This window comes from Haplochromis burtoni, unplaced genomic scaffold (genome assembly GCF_018398535.1).
Source record: "Haplochromis burtoni strain Fernald_Lab_line unplaced genomic scaffold, NCSU_Asbu1 Contig_252, whole genome shotgun sequence".
NCBI classification, from domain to species: Eukaryota; Metazoa; Chordata; class Actinopteri; order Cichliformes; family Cichlidae; genus Haplochromis; species Haplochromis burtoni.
In genome coordinates, this window is record NW_024582613.1 from 844,430 (window position 1) to 856,730 (window position 12,301).

Consider the following 12,301-nt stretch of genomic DNA (forward strand, 5'->3'; position numbering starts at 1 on the left):
GGAGCGCTTTTGAAAATATGTGGTGTCTTGATAAACTGAGCAGATATTTGAGGTTTACACAGCTACATTCTCGCCTGAGAATATGTTAAACGTTTATTTTGTGACCCAGAAAGAATAATAAGAGTAATATTAAAACTAACTAGCTGCCGCCATTGTTGGAAACTGAGCAGGCCCGCGCTATGAACTCTGGGACGTAGCTTCTTCTTCTTCGGGGTTTAACAGCAGCTGGCATCCTTGTACATGCAGTGCTGCCATCTTCTGTTTCAGTCCGTTATTACACTCTTAAATCCTACTACTTATTCCTGCGTCTTTTGGGATCTTACAAAGCTTCAAACGACGCGTCGACTATTAAATCAGTCGTCGACGATTTTGATAGTCGACGTAATCGTGACTAGTCGACTAATCGTGGCAGCCCTATCGTTCGGTATAAGAAACAACATACGCTCCTCAATTTAAATGGCTAACTTGACTTATGAAACTTTTGTTATTGTAAAAGCAAAACTAAAAGAGAGGTGGTGCACTGAGCTGATTATGCGCTATGAGCTTGATCAATACTATGACATGCTATGAATACTTACTAATGGAGAACATAACTGAGAGTTTGTACCTTTATATACCTGACTGAGTTTCTCTAACTATAATTCAGATTTAACTAATTGAACTCCATTTTAATTTCAGTTGTGTCAAAATTAACAAGAAAAGCTCTTTTCCATACATATTGAAAACTCAATTCTTTTTAATGGCCTGTATCAGAAACATGCCAATTTTACTGCGCTGATGTTCAAAAAAACTTCCCAGCTTTAAAGTAATCAGATGTCCTCCACTCTAAAGAGGTTTTTCAAGATCTTTTTCACATGCAGGATTTCTTTTAATGTTACTTTTAGATTCTGGACTTTCTGTAAGTTATGCAAACCTAGACAAATGTAACACAATTTGAAAGGGTTAGGTCAAGTGCTATAAAGACATTAAAGAGCATAGCTGTAGATGCAGAAGATTCTGTTATTTAGTTCAACAGGACTGACTGCATCAGCTTCAGGAAACATCCTCAGCCATCCAGGCTGTCCAGTGCCATTCCATCTCAATCTACCTGAATGACTTTGCACTATGCATCATTGAAAGCAAGGGCTTGCTGCAGGATTTAGTACTGCAGTTCAAAAATACAATCCTTACAAGAGAAAGTGTGTACCTGAAGAGGAGACTCACTAAATACTTCAAACTCTGAGAGTTAGGGTGCTTGGAGTGATGGCGTGTCATTCTGTAGAGTCAGAGTCCTGGCTGTTATACTCAGCCGTCTCCATCTTGAGGATGTAAGGAATTATGCTGTCAATAGAAACATTTCCTATTAAGCCGGTGAAGAAGAGCTCCTCTGTGATGCTTGAGTTCATAAGGCGCAGTGCAGGCAGACGAGTCAGAATACGTGTCAGCCTGAGGAATGGAATAAAGATGTAATTTACACAACACATCACTGCATGCAAACACGGTTTTACCTGAAATGGAATGAAGGCCTTCTGCCAGACATCCACAGAAAAGAAAAGGACACAGGAGTTCAGGTTTGTGCCAATGGACGATGACGTCAGCGATCGACCTTGGTCAAAGTGAACCAATCAAGGCCAATTTTTAGATTATTTCCCCAGTGATGCATTAAATCAATGTGATCATTATTATAAGAGTCATGATACAATGAATCTGCCTTGCTATAATATAATGTTGCATTTACATATATAATTGAAAGTGCATGTCTGGACGTCTACACACTTTCAAATTAAGGTGTGTGTGTGTGTGTGTGTGTGTGTGTGTGTGTGTGTGTGTGTGTGTGGCTCAGCCTGGTGAGCCAAACCAACACCTTCCAGCAAACCTCATTTGTTGGTAAAAGACTCCACTGTGTGTGGCAAAGGCACAGTGAAGAGTAGAGAAGTACAGCTCTGAGGTAAAAACAGTAAAGACCCAGCATGTATTAACTTAATACTGTTTTAGCTGTTCTGCTCATATCCACTTGCATGTTCATTAATAATGATCATTAAAGAACAAATTAAAAAACATCTCTTCAAGCTGGAAATGACAAATAAACTCCTGGGGTGTGTGCTCGTTTCTCCCTGGGTGTTACAGACTTTTTTGTCTTTGGAATCCACATTGTACATTATGAAGGGTGGATAGTGGTACACCGATGGTCCTCTTTTGCCCACCCCACCCCAACACAACTACTATCGCTGTTTTCACTTTGTTATCTGCAATAAGATGGTAAGAGCATTCCTCACATACCAATTCACGATATAGGCACTTGTATCCTGTACAGCTGGATGAAACCAACAACACATATTCCTCTGCTCACCATGATATGCTGCTAATCAAACCATTGGCTTGTCGCTCAAAATTCACTGCATCATACAGCCTGGGTACGACTTATTTAGATTCAAACTCTGATTATTATAGTAAACACTGTCTAAAGGTGTGGTGCTTCACACAGCTATCATAAAAATCTTGGGGAAAGAGAGGCAGAGAAGTCCAGACTCTCTCCCCAGCTACCTCCTCCAGCTCTTTCTGGGTAATGCCAAGAGAATATCCCTGTCCTCCTGTTAGAACATCCTCAGAACACCTCATCCAAGAAGCAACCAACCTCAGCTAGCTGAGAACAACCCTTTCTTTAAGGAGAGGTCAGCCACCTTTCAAAGAAAGCTCATTTCTGCTGCTTGTATCCACAATCTCATCCTTTTGATATGGCATTTTTGTACAATGATGCTCCATCTGGTGGCTGATGGTTGTAACTAGGATACAAATTTGGGATACAAAAATTTACCAGCACTGGACATCAAATAAAATGTTAACAGTCAGATTAAATGACAACTGAACAGCAGACAACATCGGCCAAAAGCTTTTTTTCAGACATGCACTGCAGACCTGCACCCTATAGACATGACCTGTTTTTACTCTGCAGAGAAAAGAATGTAAACGTCAGATGCAGTCAGCTTGGATGTTTATCAGTCTTAATACAGCTCCCTTCTGCAGAGTCTGAGATGTTTTACTGTGCCTACTCGAGAATAGTGCAGATAACAGGTTGGTGAATTCACAGCCTCAGAAAGCCACAGTGAAAATAAAAGCTTAAAGCCTGGCAGACAGTGACGTGTCCCACAGAATGAAACAGGTATATGCTGGAGAGAAGTTGTAAAAACCAAAAAAGACTCAACCAAACTCACAATTAACTTACGCCAATAAAATAAGAGTGGCATAGTATCAGTTATTTTTCCATCTTAGTGCTGGGTATTAAGTTAGGGTATCACTTTGTATAACATTTTTTGTCACTTTGCTTTGAATGTGGATGAGAGTAGGACAGGAGGTATGAATGTACCTGTAGGTGTCATCTGGATATGTTTTCTGCACATAGTCCTGTAGCTCCATCAGAGCTTTCTCCTGGAACTTCTCAATCTGTCCACTGCTGTCCACACCTGGGTGATCTGATGAGTCAAACACACAACAGTTGTTCTCCAAAATAATTTGACTGATAACAGCTAGACTGTCCATTATTATTTCTGACACAGAAAATCAGACTCACCTGGGCTGAACAACACTATAGCCTTCAGGTAGGCGTATTCATAGCTGTCGGTCTCCAGCCTTGTCATGCTGTTACAGAACTCCTGGAACTTCCAGATATGCTCCATCACCTGTTTCACCCTTTCCCCTGACAGTTTGTCTGAGACAGAAGAAAGTTTCCATTTTGTATAAATATTCATGGTTTAAGTCTCTTATTTTCTTTAATTCTTTTCCATCTTAATGGTCTGAAAAAAGTTACTTAGAGAAACAACAAAAAGCATGTCGTCACTGAAAAACGACGCAATTCTTAGTCAGTGTTAGTGGCAAGTGTCGTCACTTGTTTGCAATGTAGTTGGCTTCATTAAGCCAAAATGGCCCTAGCAGGGGGGATTTTTATTTATGCAATTACATTTCAAAGTTTTGTTACAATCTAAATAAAAACAGCAACAATATGAGCCTGTTCTGATTTCATCACATGTAAGTAATAAAGTTGTCTTCTATGCTTAAGGCCTATGTTTGTTAATAACAAAAAAGAAAGGAAAAAAAAAGAAAAATCACATTTCTTTACTCCTGTTTATATGCGTGTGTGTCCTACTGTGAAAGATGGCGAGGTCTGTGGTCCATACCATCCTGGATGCTGCTTTGAAGGTGGTTGATGATGGCGGCAAGGATGGTCGACAGGTTCATCACATGAGCGCACTGAGCAAGACCCAGAGTGAACAGCTCGTTCCAACAGGCTCGCACCAAACTTGTGTTTGCCTCCTGACTGAGAAGAGAGGGAAAATATTGATTAACAATCATCTGGTAGTGTTTGCAAAGACAACAGCTTGTGTGAAAACTCTCTCACCCGAGAGCTGAGAAGGCTGGGATTGAGCGTGCCCAGTGCATGGAGAGGAAGAGAAGTCTAGATGCAGATTCACAGATGTAGTGTACATTCAGATACTCGGGCATGGGGCTGGGCATGGTCAGCTAGAGGAAAGATACAAACACAACACAGCTGAAAAGGACATCAAGTACAAAAACCTTACTGCTGACAGGAGAATGGTAACACAAAGGAAACACAAAGCAAGTGTTAAATGAGTCGCTCAAGTTAATGCACATTGCACAAAATGTCCAGCAGGGGATCTGCTTGTTACATGTCATATTTTTCACTGTTCCTCGTGTTTCCTGCCAGTATCTTTGCAAGGACAAAAATCAAATAAACACCAACTAAAAAGAAACTTAAAATAAGTGTTTCAACTGCAGGTGATAACAAACCACTTAACAGGGTTTTGCTATTTATTATTGACCACGCATCCATACTTTGGTAATTTAAAACTGCATAGACAGATGAATGGTCTTGTATTCTGGTGAATAACCTCTGAGTACCACCCACCCTTCTGTGGATGCCAATCGGTATCCCTCAGCAGTCAATCATCTCCAAAAATTGTGCATATTGTTCTTCCCATTACATGTGAACTCTACTCACCTTAAAGCTGACATGGCTGTCTGTGAGCAGTGGTCCTTCCACCTCTATAATAGGGGTCTCCTGGTCTCGACCAATCAGCTGGATCGTTGTTCCACTGACACATTGTGACTTATCAGCCAGATTGTCTTCGACCCCAACTTCAGGTGGGTTGAAGACTTTGGCCAGGGTGTCAAAGGCACTGTGTGCAACACACAAGCACACATAAAATGACCTTTCATTAATTTCATTAACAAGAAACATATAAGTCACAAAAGTATAAATGTGTTCTTATTGCACACATACATGCGTTAACTCCTTAGCACCACTTTTATTACCTAAATGCTGTTTTTAACACTGTTTTCTTATACACACAATTATCCAGTTACTATGTCTGTGAAGGTTCTCAGTCATCCAGGTCATCGTAGTCAAAGGAGCTTGCAAAGAAAAGCGTCTGGACTTCTTTAAGTTGCTTGAAGACGTTTCACCTCTCATCCGAGAAGCTTCTTCAGTTCTAAGGTTCTAAGGTCCCTCTTGGGGGGATACTCCCACTGGGTTTAAATCTGGGACTCTCCGCCATTTGACCTTAGAACTGAAGAAGCTTCTCGGATGAGAGGTGAAACGTCTTCAAGCAACTTAAAGAAGTCCAGACGCTTTTCTTTGCAAGCTCCTTTGATCCAGTTACTATGTTCATTCAAATAAGAACAAAAACAATGCAAAGTCATCAATGAGATCTTATCTACAGTCTACAACACAGGTTTTATCAGTGTTAAAAAATAATGCAGATATTAGAACCCACAACGCATAACTCACAAAATTACCAATGTGGTATTAAACAAATGCAAATAGAGAACTGGTTTACTTCTGCAGAGACAAACAAAGTAAATTTGAAGAGAACACTAACGATAAGCCACCTGAACCCAAATCTGAACAAGCAAAGGCAAGACTCCTCTCTGGGTGTTGCTGACTGACCGTGTTATCTCGCTTGCAGACTGCTCTTCATGTTGGCTGTCTGAGGTATCACCATTGTTTAGGTTTTCTTTTAGTGAGTCACTTAGGTTGGCCAGTGATGTCACAACGTTGGCTAGCGTCCCCAAGTCTCCCTGCCCACAATCCATCTAAAGACAAGTGACTCAATGCAGATTATATCCCATCATATAGGCAACATAACCAGCACCCACTGTACATACATTACAGCCTAGCACAGATTTTATGCTCCATCCTCTTTACACGACTTACAAAAGGCAGATGTTTTGTTTACTGTTACACAGTCTCTTTAATGATTAGATGTACCTTTGAATCAGTTGCCAGCACCAAAGTTCCATCACTCTGGATCACTGGCTGCTGGATGTTAACCAGCATCCCCTGGTCCAGCAAGCTGGACCTACACGTGGTACAAAGAACCATCAAAACAACTTTACAAAATCGTTGGAAACTTAAAGATGGTGCAAATTTAACAGCTCAGACCCAATGTTTGTCTGCAGGTCTGACCTGGATCCATCTGTCTCTGTATCGGAGATAAACGTAGGTGTGGCGATGAGTGGACTGTTTAGGTCCTTACGAATGTAGATCTTTTGGGTGGAGGCCGCGCAGTTGGCATGCCTCTCTCTGGGCACAATGTCGATGGGTTTCCTCTCACTCTGGACAGCTGAATATTTACAGGAGTCAGAATGTGTTAATATTTTCCTCATGCCTACAAGTAAAAGCAAAGAACATTGTGCGTTTCTACAATCATGCACTGAGAACAATGCTAATGATATTTAGTGTCTCTCAGAATACTGCAGATATGAGGTACTTCTGGTTTAACTGATCAGAATAGTTCTCAGTTGGACTTCCTGACAAATTGATAGTAAAGAAAGAGCTGAACCTATATTTTTACTAAAAATAACCCTTGTTGAGTAGCTGTAGGGACAATGTTTCCTAAACAACCTCCTGCAGCAGTATCCAGTGTCACACCAGTCTGTATTTTATACATGTCAGGTCAGGAAAAAGATAGAAGACTTTTTCGGGCCATATCTCACTTATTTCTCAAGGAAACTGAAACTACCTTCTCAGGAACAATACTTGACTTGTTTCTGGGTGTATTTTTTGCACTGTGTCCTGGAATTGGATGCACACTCACACTCAGTCTTCATCCCCATCTTAAGGCATTTTCTCAACCGACAGAATTGGCAGCGATTGCGGTGGTGTTTGTTGATGACGCAGTCCTGCTTACTGCGGCAGCTGTAAGTCAGATTCTTCCTCACACTCCGCTTAAAAAAGCCCTTACATCCTTCGCAACTGACGGCACCATAGTGACGTCCTGTACACAGACAAAAAAGTTCTTATTTTGTACCCGTGGTTGAGTCTACTGACAATATGAAGCTGAACACACAGCTGGATACCAAAGTATATGGAAAAGATCCGAAGTATACTCATGTTAAGTGGCTGAAGTACCTGAAGCCTTGTCTCCGCACACCACACAGTACTCCACCGGCTGTGGTCGGCTCAAATCTCCTGACTGTCCTAACAACCGTTCCATTGACACTGGATCTGTAACAATCTAGAAAAAAAGCATTCAAATAAGAACAAGTTATTGGCAGTAGTGTTGTCACATATGCCCTATGAGACAGTATTAAGAGGGAAATGTACCTGTATTCTTCCTGGCATGAGGCTGTCTGCAGCAGTGAAGATGAGCTGTTTGGCATTGTGACTGTCTGGTGAGGCCAGGATGACCTTTCCTGCCCCTGAGCTGTCAGCTGTAGTCAGAATGAACTGTTGCTTGGGGGCACTGGATGGGTTCATTGCTGTCACTATCTGGATCTTCTGACCGGTCTGCTGGTCAGTTACAATCTGGGGGGATAAGAGATGAAAGAGGAAGACAGAACAACAGGGTGGAAGATCCAAGAAAAATATTTTAACACCAACATGTTCAGCACCCCTGCGAAAGGGGACAATGTCAACAGGTTGTAACACATTCAAGTTTAAGATGTTACCTGAATTCGCTGTGGTGTAGAGGGCTCAGTCGAGATGACCTGAAAGCGCTGCGGCGACTCACTCATCACTGAGTCTGATGGAGAGGATGACACCTAATTGGTTAAATGTATAAAAATAATCTTAATTAATAAGTCTGCAACACAAATACACTTCATTTGAATATGCAGCGTTGAAATGTTTTGCTACAAAATGTTATACACTTTTATTGTAAGTGAAAGAAGACAGCAAATGGTGAATTATATCTTAAAGGTAACCACACGACCAAAGTGAGTAAAACCATCAAAAAAGAAAAAAAAATTCATATTGGTTGGATGAAGCAACAACTTCAGACCACTCACCTCTGCCTCATGCTCAGAATCCACTTTCTGCTGGGAAAGCAGATTCAGGTTGGACGTCATGATGAAGTAAAGTCATTAGTGAGGTCTGTTTGGAAGGATGTCAAAGAAAAGAATTAAATAACTAATAAAAATACCAACCACCCCAGAAGAGCAGGCTGACATTACTGACTCACATAATGGTCACAGAAGATGCAGCAAGACATTGGATGATTTTGTATGGTGCGATTTGGCTACTGAAGCACACCAGTGTCTCACTCATGTGTTCTTATGAATGGGTGGTATAAACATTAAAATATTACGCCACTTTGAAATACTAAATCTGTGCTGCAGCAATGCCTTTGCAACCCAACTTTTAAAATCATTAAAAATTAAACAAAAGATAAGCTTCTCTCTTTTTATACTATATAATAACAAATGCAATCAGTCTTCAAACTAAAATAAAATTGACAAAACAGTTTCTGTTTACTGCCCTGTTACCTATATATTAAGCTATAGACTGCCGTATCATCACACAGTTATTAAAAGTAATATTCTTATTTTTTAGGTAACTTCAACAAAACATTTCACTTCAATTACAAGAAGAATTTATTGCGATTTTTAACATATGGAGAATATTGCAACAATGTATATTGTGACATTTTTAAAATTGCAAATTATGTCCTCATGGTAAACTTTGTCTGTATTTGTTTTATCCAATAAGATAAAGTTATCTCACTTCAGTTATTTTTTTTGCTTCAAAATGAGATTGTCAAGCATACCAACACTGTCCCTAAAACCTGCATAAATGTTGCCATTACATGGAGCCTGCAGCCTACATAAATAACCAGAATACAATCAGCTGGCAGCCAGATGAGTCAAGTCCCTTTGAGTTGTGCACAATGACAGACCCATTCAGACTGATGGCAACATGCTGGCATTCTGTTTGCATTTAAAATTAGACAGCAATTACTTGCAAACCTTCAAGAATCTTTTTCAGAGTGATTACAGTCAGCCCAAGTCCAGACTATTACTGTTTGCAGAAAGGTTATCTCTGATCAGGCAAGACATCCAAGCAACGTGCGATTAAAAGTGCTTGTAAACGTGCAATAACCCTAAACGTCTGGACAACCATTTAGTCACAAGTTGCAATCGGTTGCAGAATGTGGAAATAATTATATATGGATATACATTTTTAATTTTTTTTTTGTAGTTGCAAGGATATTCTTGTCCTATTTTTACTTGTGTGACTGAGCCTTTGGCTTGCTCTGAACTAGGAAGTACCTTTTTCAAGGTTAGTCTATCCGGATGGTTTTTTTAGTCAAATAAATGTTTGCTCAGGTAATGTTATCTTGGGATGGTGGTGCATGAGATGAGCCCTATAGCTCATAGTATTAACAGTGTATTTTAATTTGTTTAATACTATGTTCATATTTAGTGTCCCTGTATTGATATAAGATTGCATTGCAAAATAACACAATACAAATTTTTTCCCCCATCCTTAATAAGACCTGAGCAACTGTCCAATACAATGGTTCAAAGATCGACAGCTTGGTGTGTTCCTCTACATGTGACTTTACGCTGACTTTAGAGCCATACTTTAGCACTTCTGCATATTCTCAAACAGAGAGTAAGCCACCACAGCAGGAGGATTTCACTTAATTTGGTAATATAGCTGACATGTTATTATAGACCACAACACAACTTGCTAAGACAATGCAGTATTTATGTAATATTCCAGATAAAATATTTAAGCTATCAGCTAAACTCACCTTTACCTTTGTTAAATGTCTATTTTGTTTCCTTTGAAAACCAAAATCACACTCAAAGTGAAGCTAACTGAAGAGGGTTTGGAACCATCACTGCGTTAGTGTTAGATATTATATGTTATCACAGATATGGTCAATCCTCCTATACTGCTGCACCTATATTGGTTAATGTAATAATTTCTACCTATGAATCTTGAGTTGCATCAGTCCAGTGCCAGAGTAATTTCAGTGGGTGAAACACTTTTTGGAGATACTAATGCCACACTGACATCGACAGAGGCACCAATCATTTCTTACTTTGTACACCTGTCCTCCAAATGGACAAATATGAAATCCTGTCAAGACTTAAAAAACATAGTAAATATGAAGGTGTCGAGACTAACTCCCACTGCTTTTAATATTTTTAAAACTTCTAATTTGCTTTACTTTATATTTTATTGTCACTGAAGAGGAAATTTGTTCTGGACTCCAAGTCCCAGTTCCCAGCATAGCTATTGTGACCACCACAAACATACAAAGTACAACAAGTCACAATTAAGCATCACATCAACATTAATTGTTAATGTTGCGCTAACCCAATGACTCCACACTACAGACTAATATTCCGAGCATTAACTGAACAGAGCACAAATTAATTTTTAAATCCTTTAAACTTCTGCCAGAAGGTAACAGTAAATACAAGATGAATTGAATCTCACAAAATGTTGAAACACACACTGTTCATAAAGTGACTGAGGGCTATGATGACATTTTTCTGGCGTATGCTTTTTGTGGCTGTTTGCACCACTTTGAACTACCCTAGATTCGCTGTCAGTGTAACATAACTGCTAGTATGTTAAAAAAAAGAAAGAAAGAAAGAAAAAGTCAAGCTGCACTAGAAGATCTAGAAATTTGAATGATTTTTTTAAAGCTGTGATCACCACCTTGCAGCATCTTTATTCTTGGGGGAAGTGTCTAAATCCACTTTTCATTAGTTTAATTCTTTCTAATCTACTGGCATTTGAAAGATTTCCGTCCTTCTCTGTTTATATGGTCTTGTACTGTTTATAAGAATACAATCTGACAGCCTTTGGGGGGAAATGATTTATGTGGCTGCAGTAACCATACAGGAATCTTATGTAGCTTCATATTGTTTACTGATTGGTCTAACAGTACGTCCATCATTACCACTTTTCTCAAACGTATCACAACACATAACAAAATGGAGAATCTGGCAATCAGCCAGTAACATCGAAGACGAATCCTTATGATAAATATGTTAGAGCAATTTTGTTTTCAGACACCGAACAGATATTCTGGTGGCGAATACAAAAAAAATGGCAGCTGTGATGAATAAAATGTATGATCGTAGTACTTTCAATCCACTCCCGTCCCCGGGATGGCAAAGGTAAAAGGGTCGAGTTCATCTGCTGCAGCTACAGCTTTCCAGCGTTAGCCCCCTCAGCTAGCTCACTGCAAGTGAACGCAAGTAGGCTGCAGTGAGAGCCAACTGCAGCTGTGTGCCCCACTGTGGCTGTCATCCTAGCACGCAGGGATTGGTTCAAGTCGACAGCTGTGTCATCGTATTTAACAATTAATTTAGCTGTCACCAAAATATGTCAGCCTAAACGGACTGAGACCGATGTTTCACGGTCCATGCCCGCACTCCGAGCTGCCGGAGACGGCCAGGAAGGGAGCTCCGCATCGGCTAGCTTGCTAGCTAGTCGGGAAATTAGCTACGCTCTTTTATGGTCCTGTATGTCTCACAGCTTTCTACTGTTTTCAGTCCAGGACTCAGACTTACCTCCGGGAACTGGCGGTCACAGATTTAGTGCGCTCTGCTATTTTATAAAATATTTGTTTTGGTTTTCTTCTGTTAAAGGTCATAGTTCGTGACCCCGCTCCGCCAGCGAGTTGATGATGGTTGAGTTTTTTTTCCCTCCTTCCTCTCTCGCGTACCCGCGCGACTCCAACACCCCCCCACCCTTAGCGCGAGCCAGACAGGACTGACGTCATTATGTCTGACTGTCTGGACTTTGTTGTTAAGGTACGTTTGAAACATTTACATAGTAAAAAAAATGTTTAACAACAGATGTATTTAAGAGGATAGACGCACTGTTTCTCCTATAGTGCGTTTCTGCTCTTCACATAAAGAGCTGCAACAATAAACTCAAGGCTTTAATAAGTGATTGCATAAATGATTACAAATAGTATAAATATTAAAAAATATAAAAATAAAGTGTTTTGGTTTTTTTAATCTTATATGATACTGTCAGAAGTACGTGACATATACA

General features: G+C 40.0%; 1 protein-coding gene across 4 annotated transcripts; it reads right to left on the reverse strand.

Annotated features, from left to right (window-relative positions):
* Window positions 1-50: 50 nt before the first annotated feature.
* nr2c2 (nuclear receptor subfamily 2, group C, member 2) lies at window positions 51-11,983 on the reverse strand. 4 transcript variants are annotated; one of them, XM_005938914.3, is made up of 15 exons: window positions 11,812-11,982; window positions 8,284-8,368; window positions 7,945-8,037; window positions 7,601-7,801; window positions 7,406-7,511; window positions 7,092-7,271; window positions 6,461-6,662; window positions 6,263-6,353; window positions 5,942-6,087; window positions 4,994-5,171; window positions 4,373-4,494; window positions 4,152-4,291; window positions 3,548-3,685; window positions 3,344-3,449; window positions 52-1,425 (listed from the first exon to the last, which is right to left on the reverse strand). In XM_005938914.3, exons 2-15 carry the CDS (start codon window positions 8,341-8,343, stop codon window positions 1,251-1,253), a joined length of 1,938 nt encoding a protein of 645 aa, XP_005938976.1. In that variant the 5' UTR covers window positions 8,344-8,368; window positions 11,812-11,982; the 3' UTR covers window positions 52-1,250. The 4 variants fall into 4 exon arrangements, 3 of the variants coding, with proteins under 3 accessions (XP_005938978.1, XP_005938976.1, XP_005938977.1); XM_005938915.3 differs by having other exon boundaries at window positions 6,461-6,617; window positions 11,812-11,981; XR_316853.3 differs by having other exon boundaries at window positions 1,245-1,425; window positions 4,121-4,291; window positions 11,812-11,983.
* Between the last annotated feature and the right edge of the window lie 318 nt (window positions 11,984-12,301).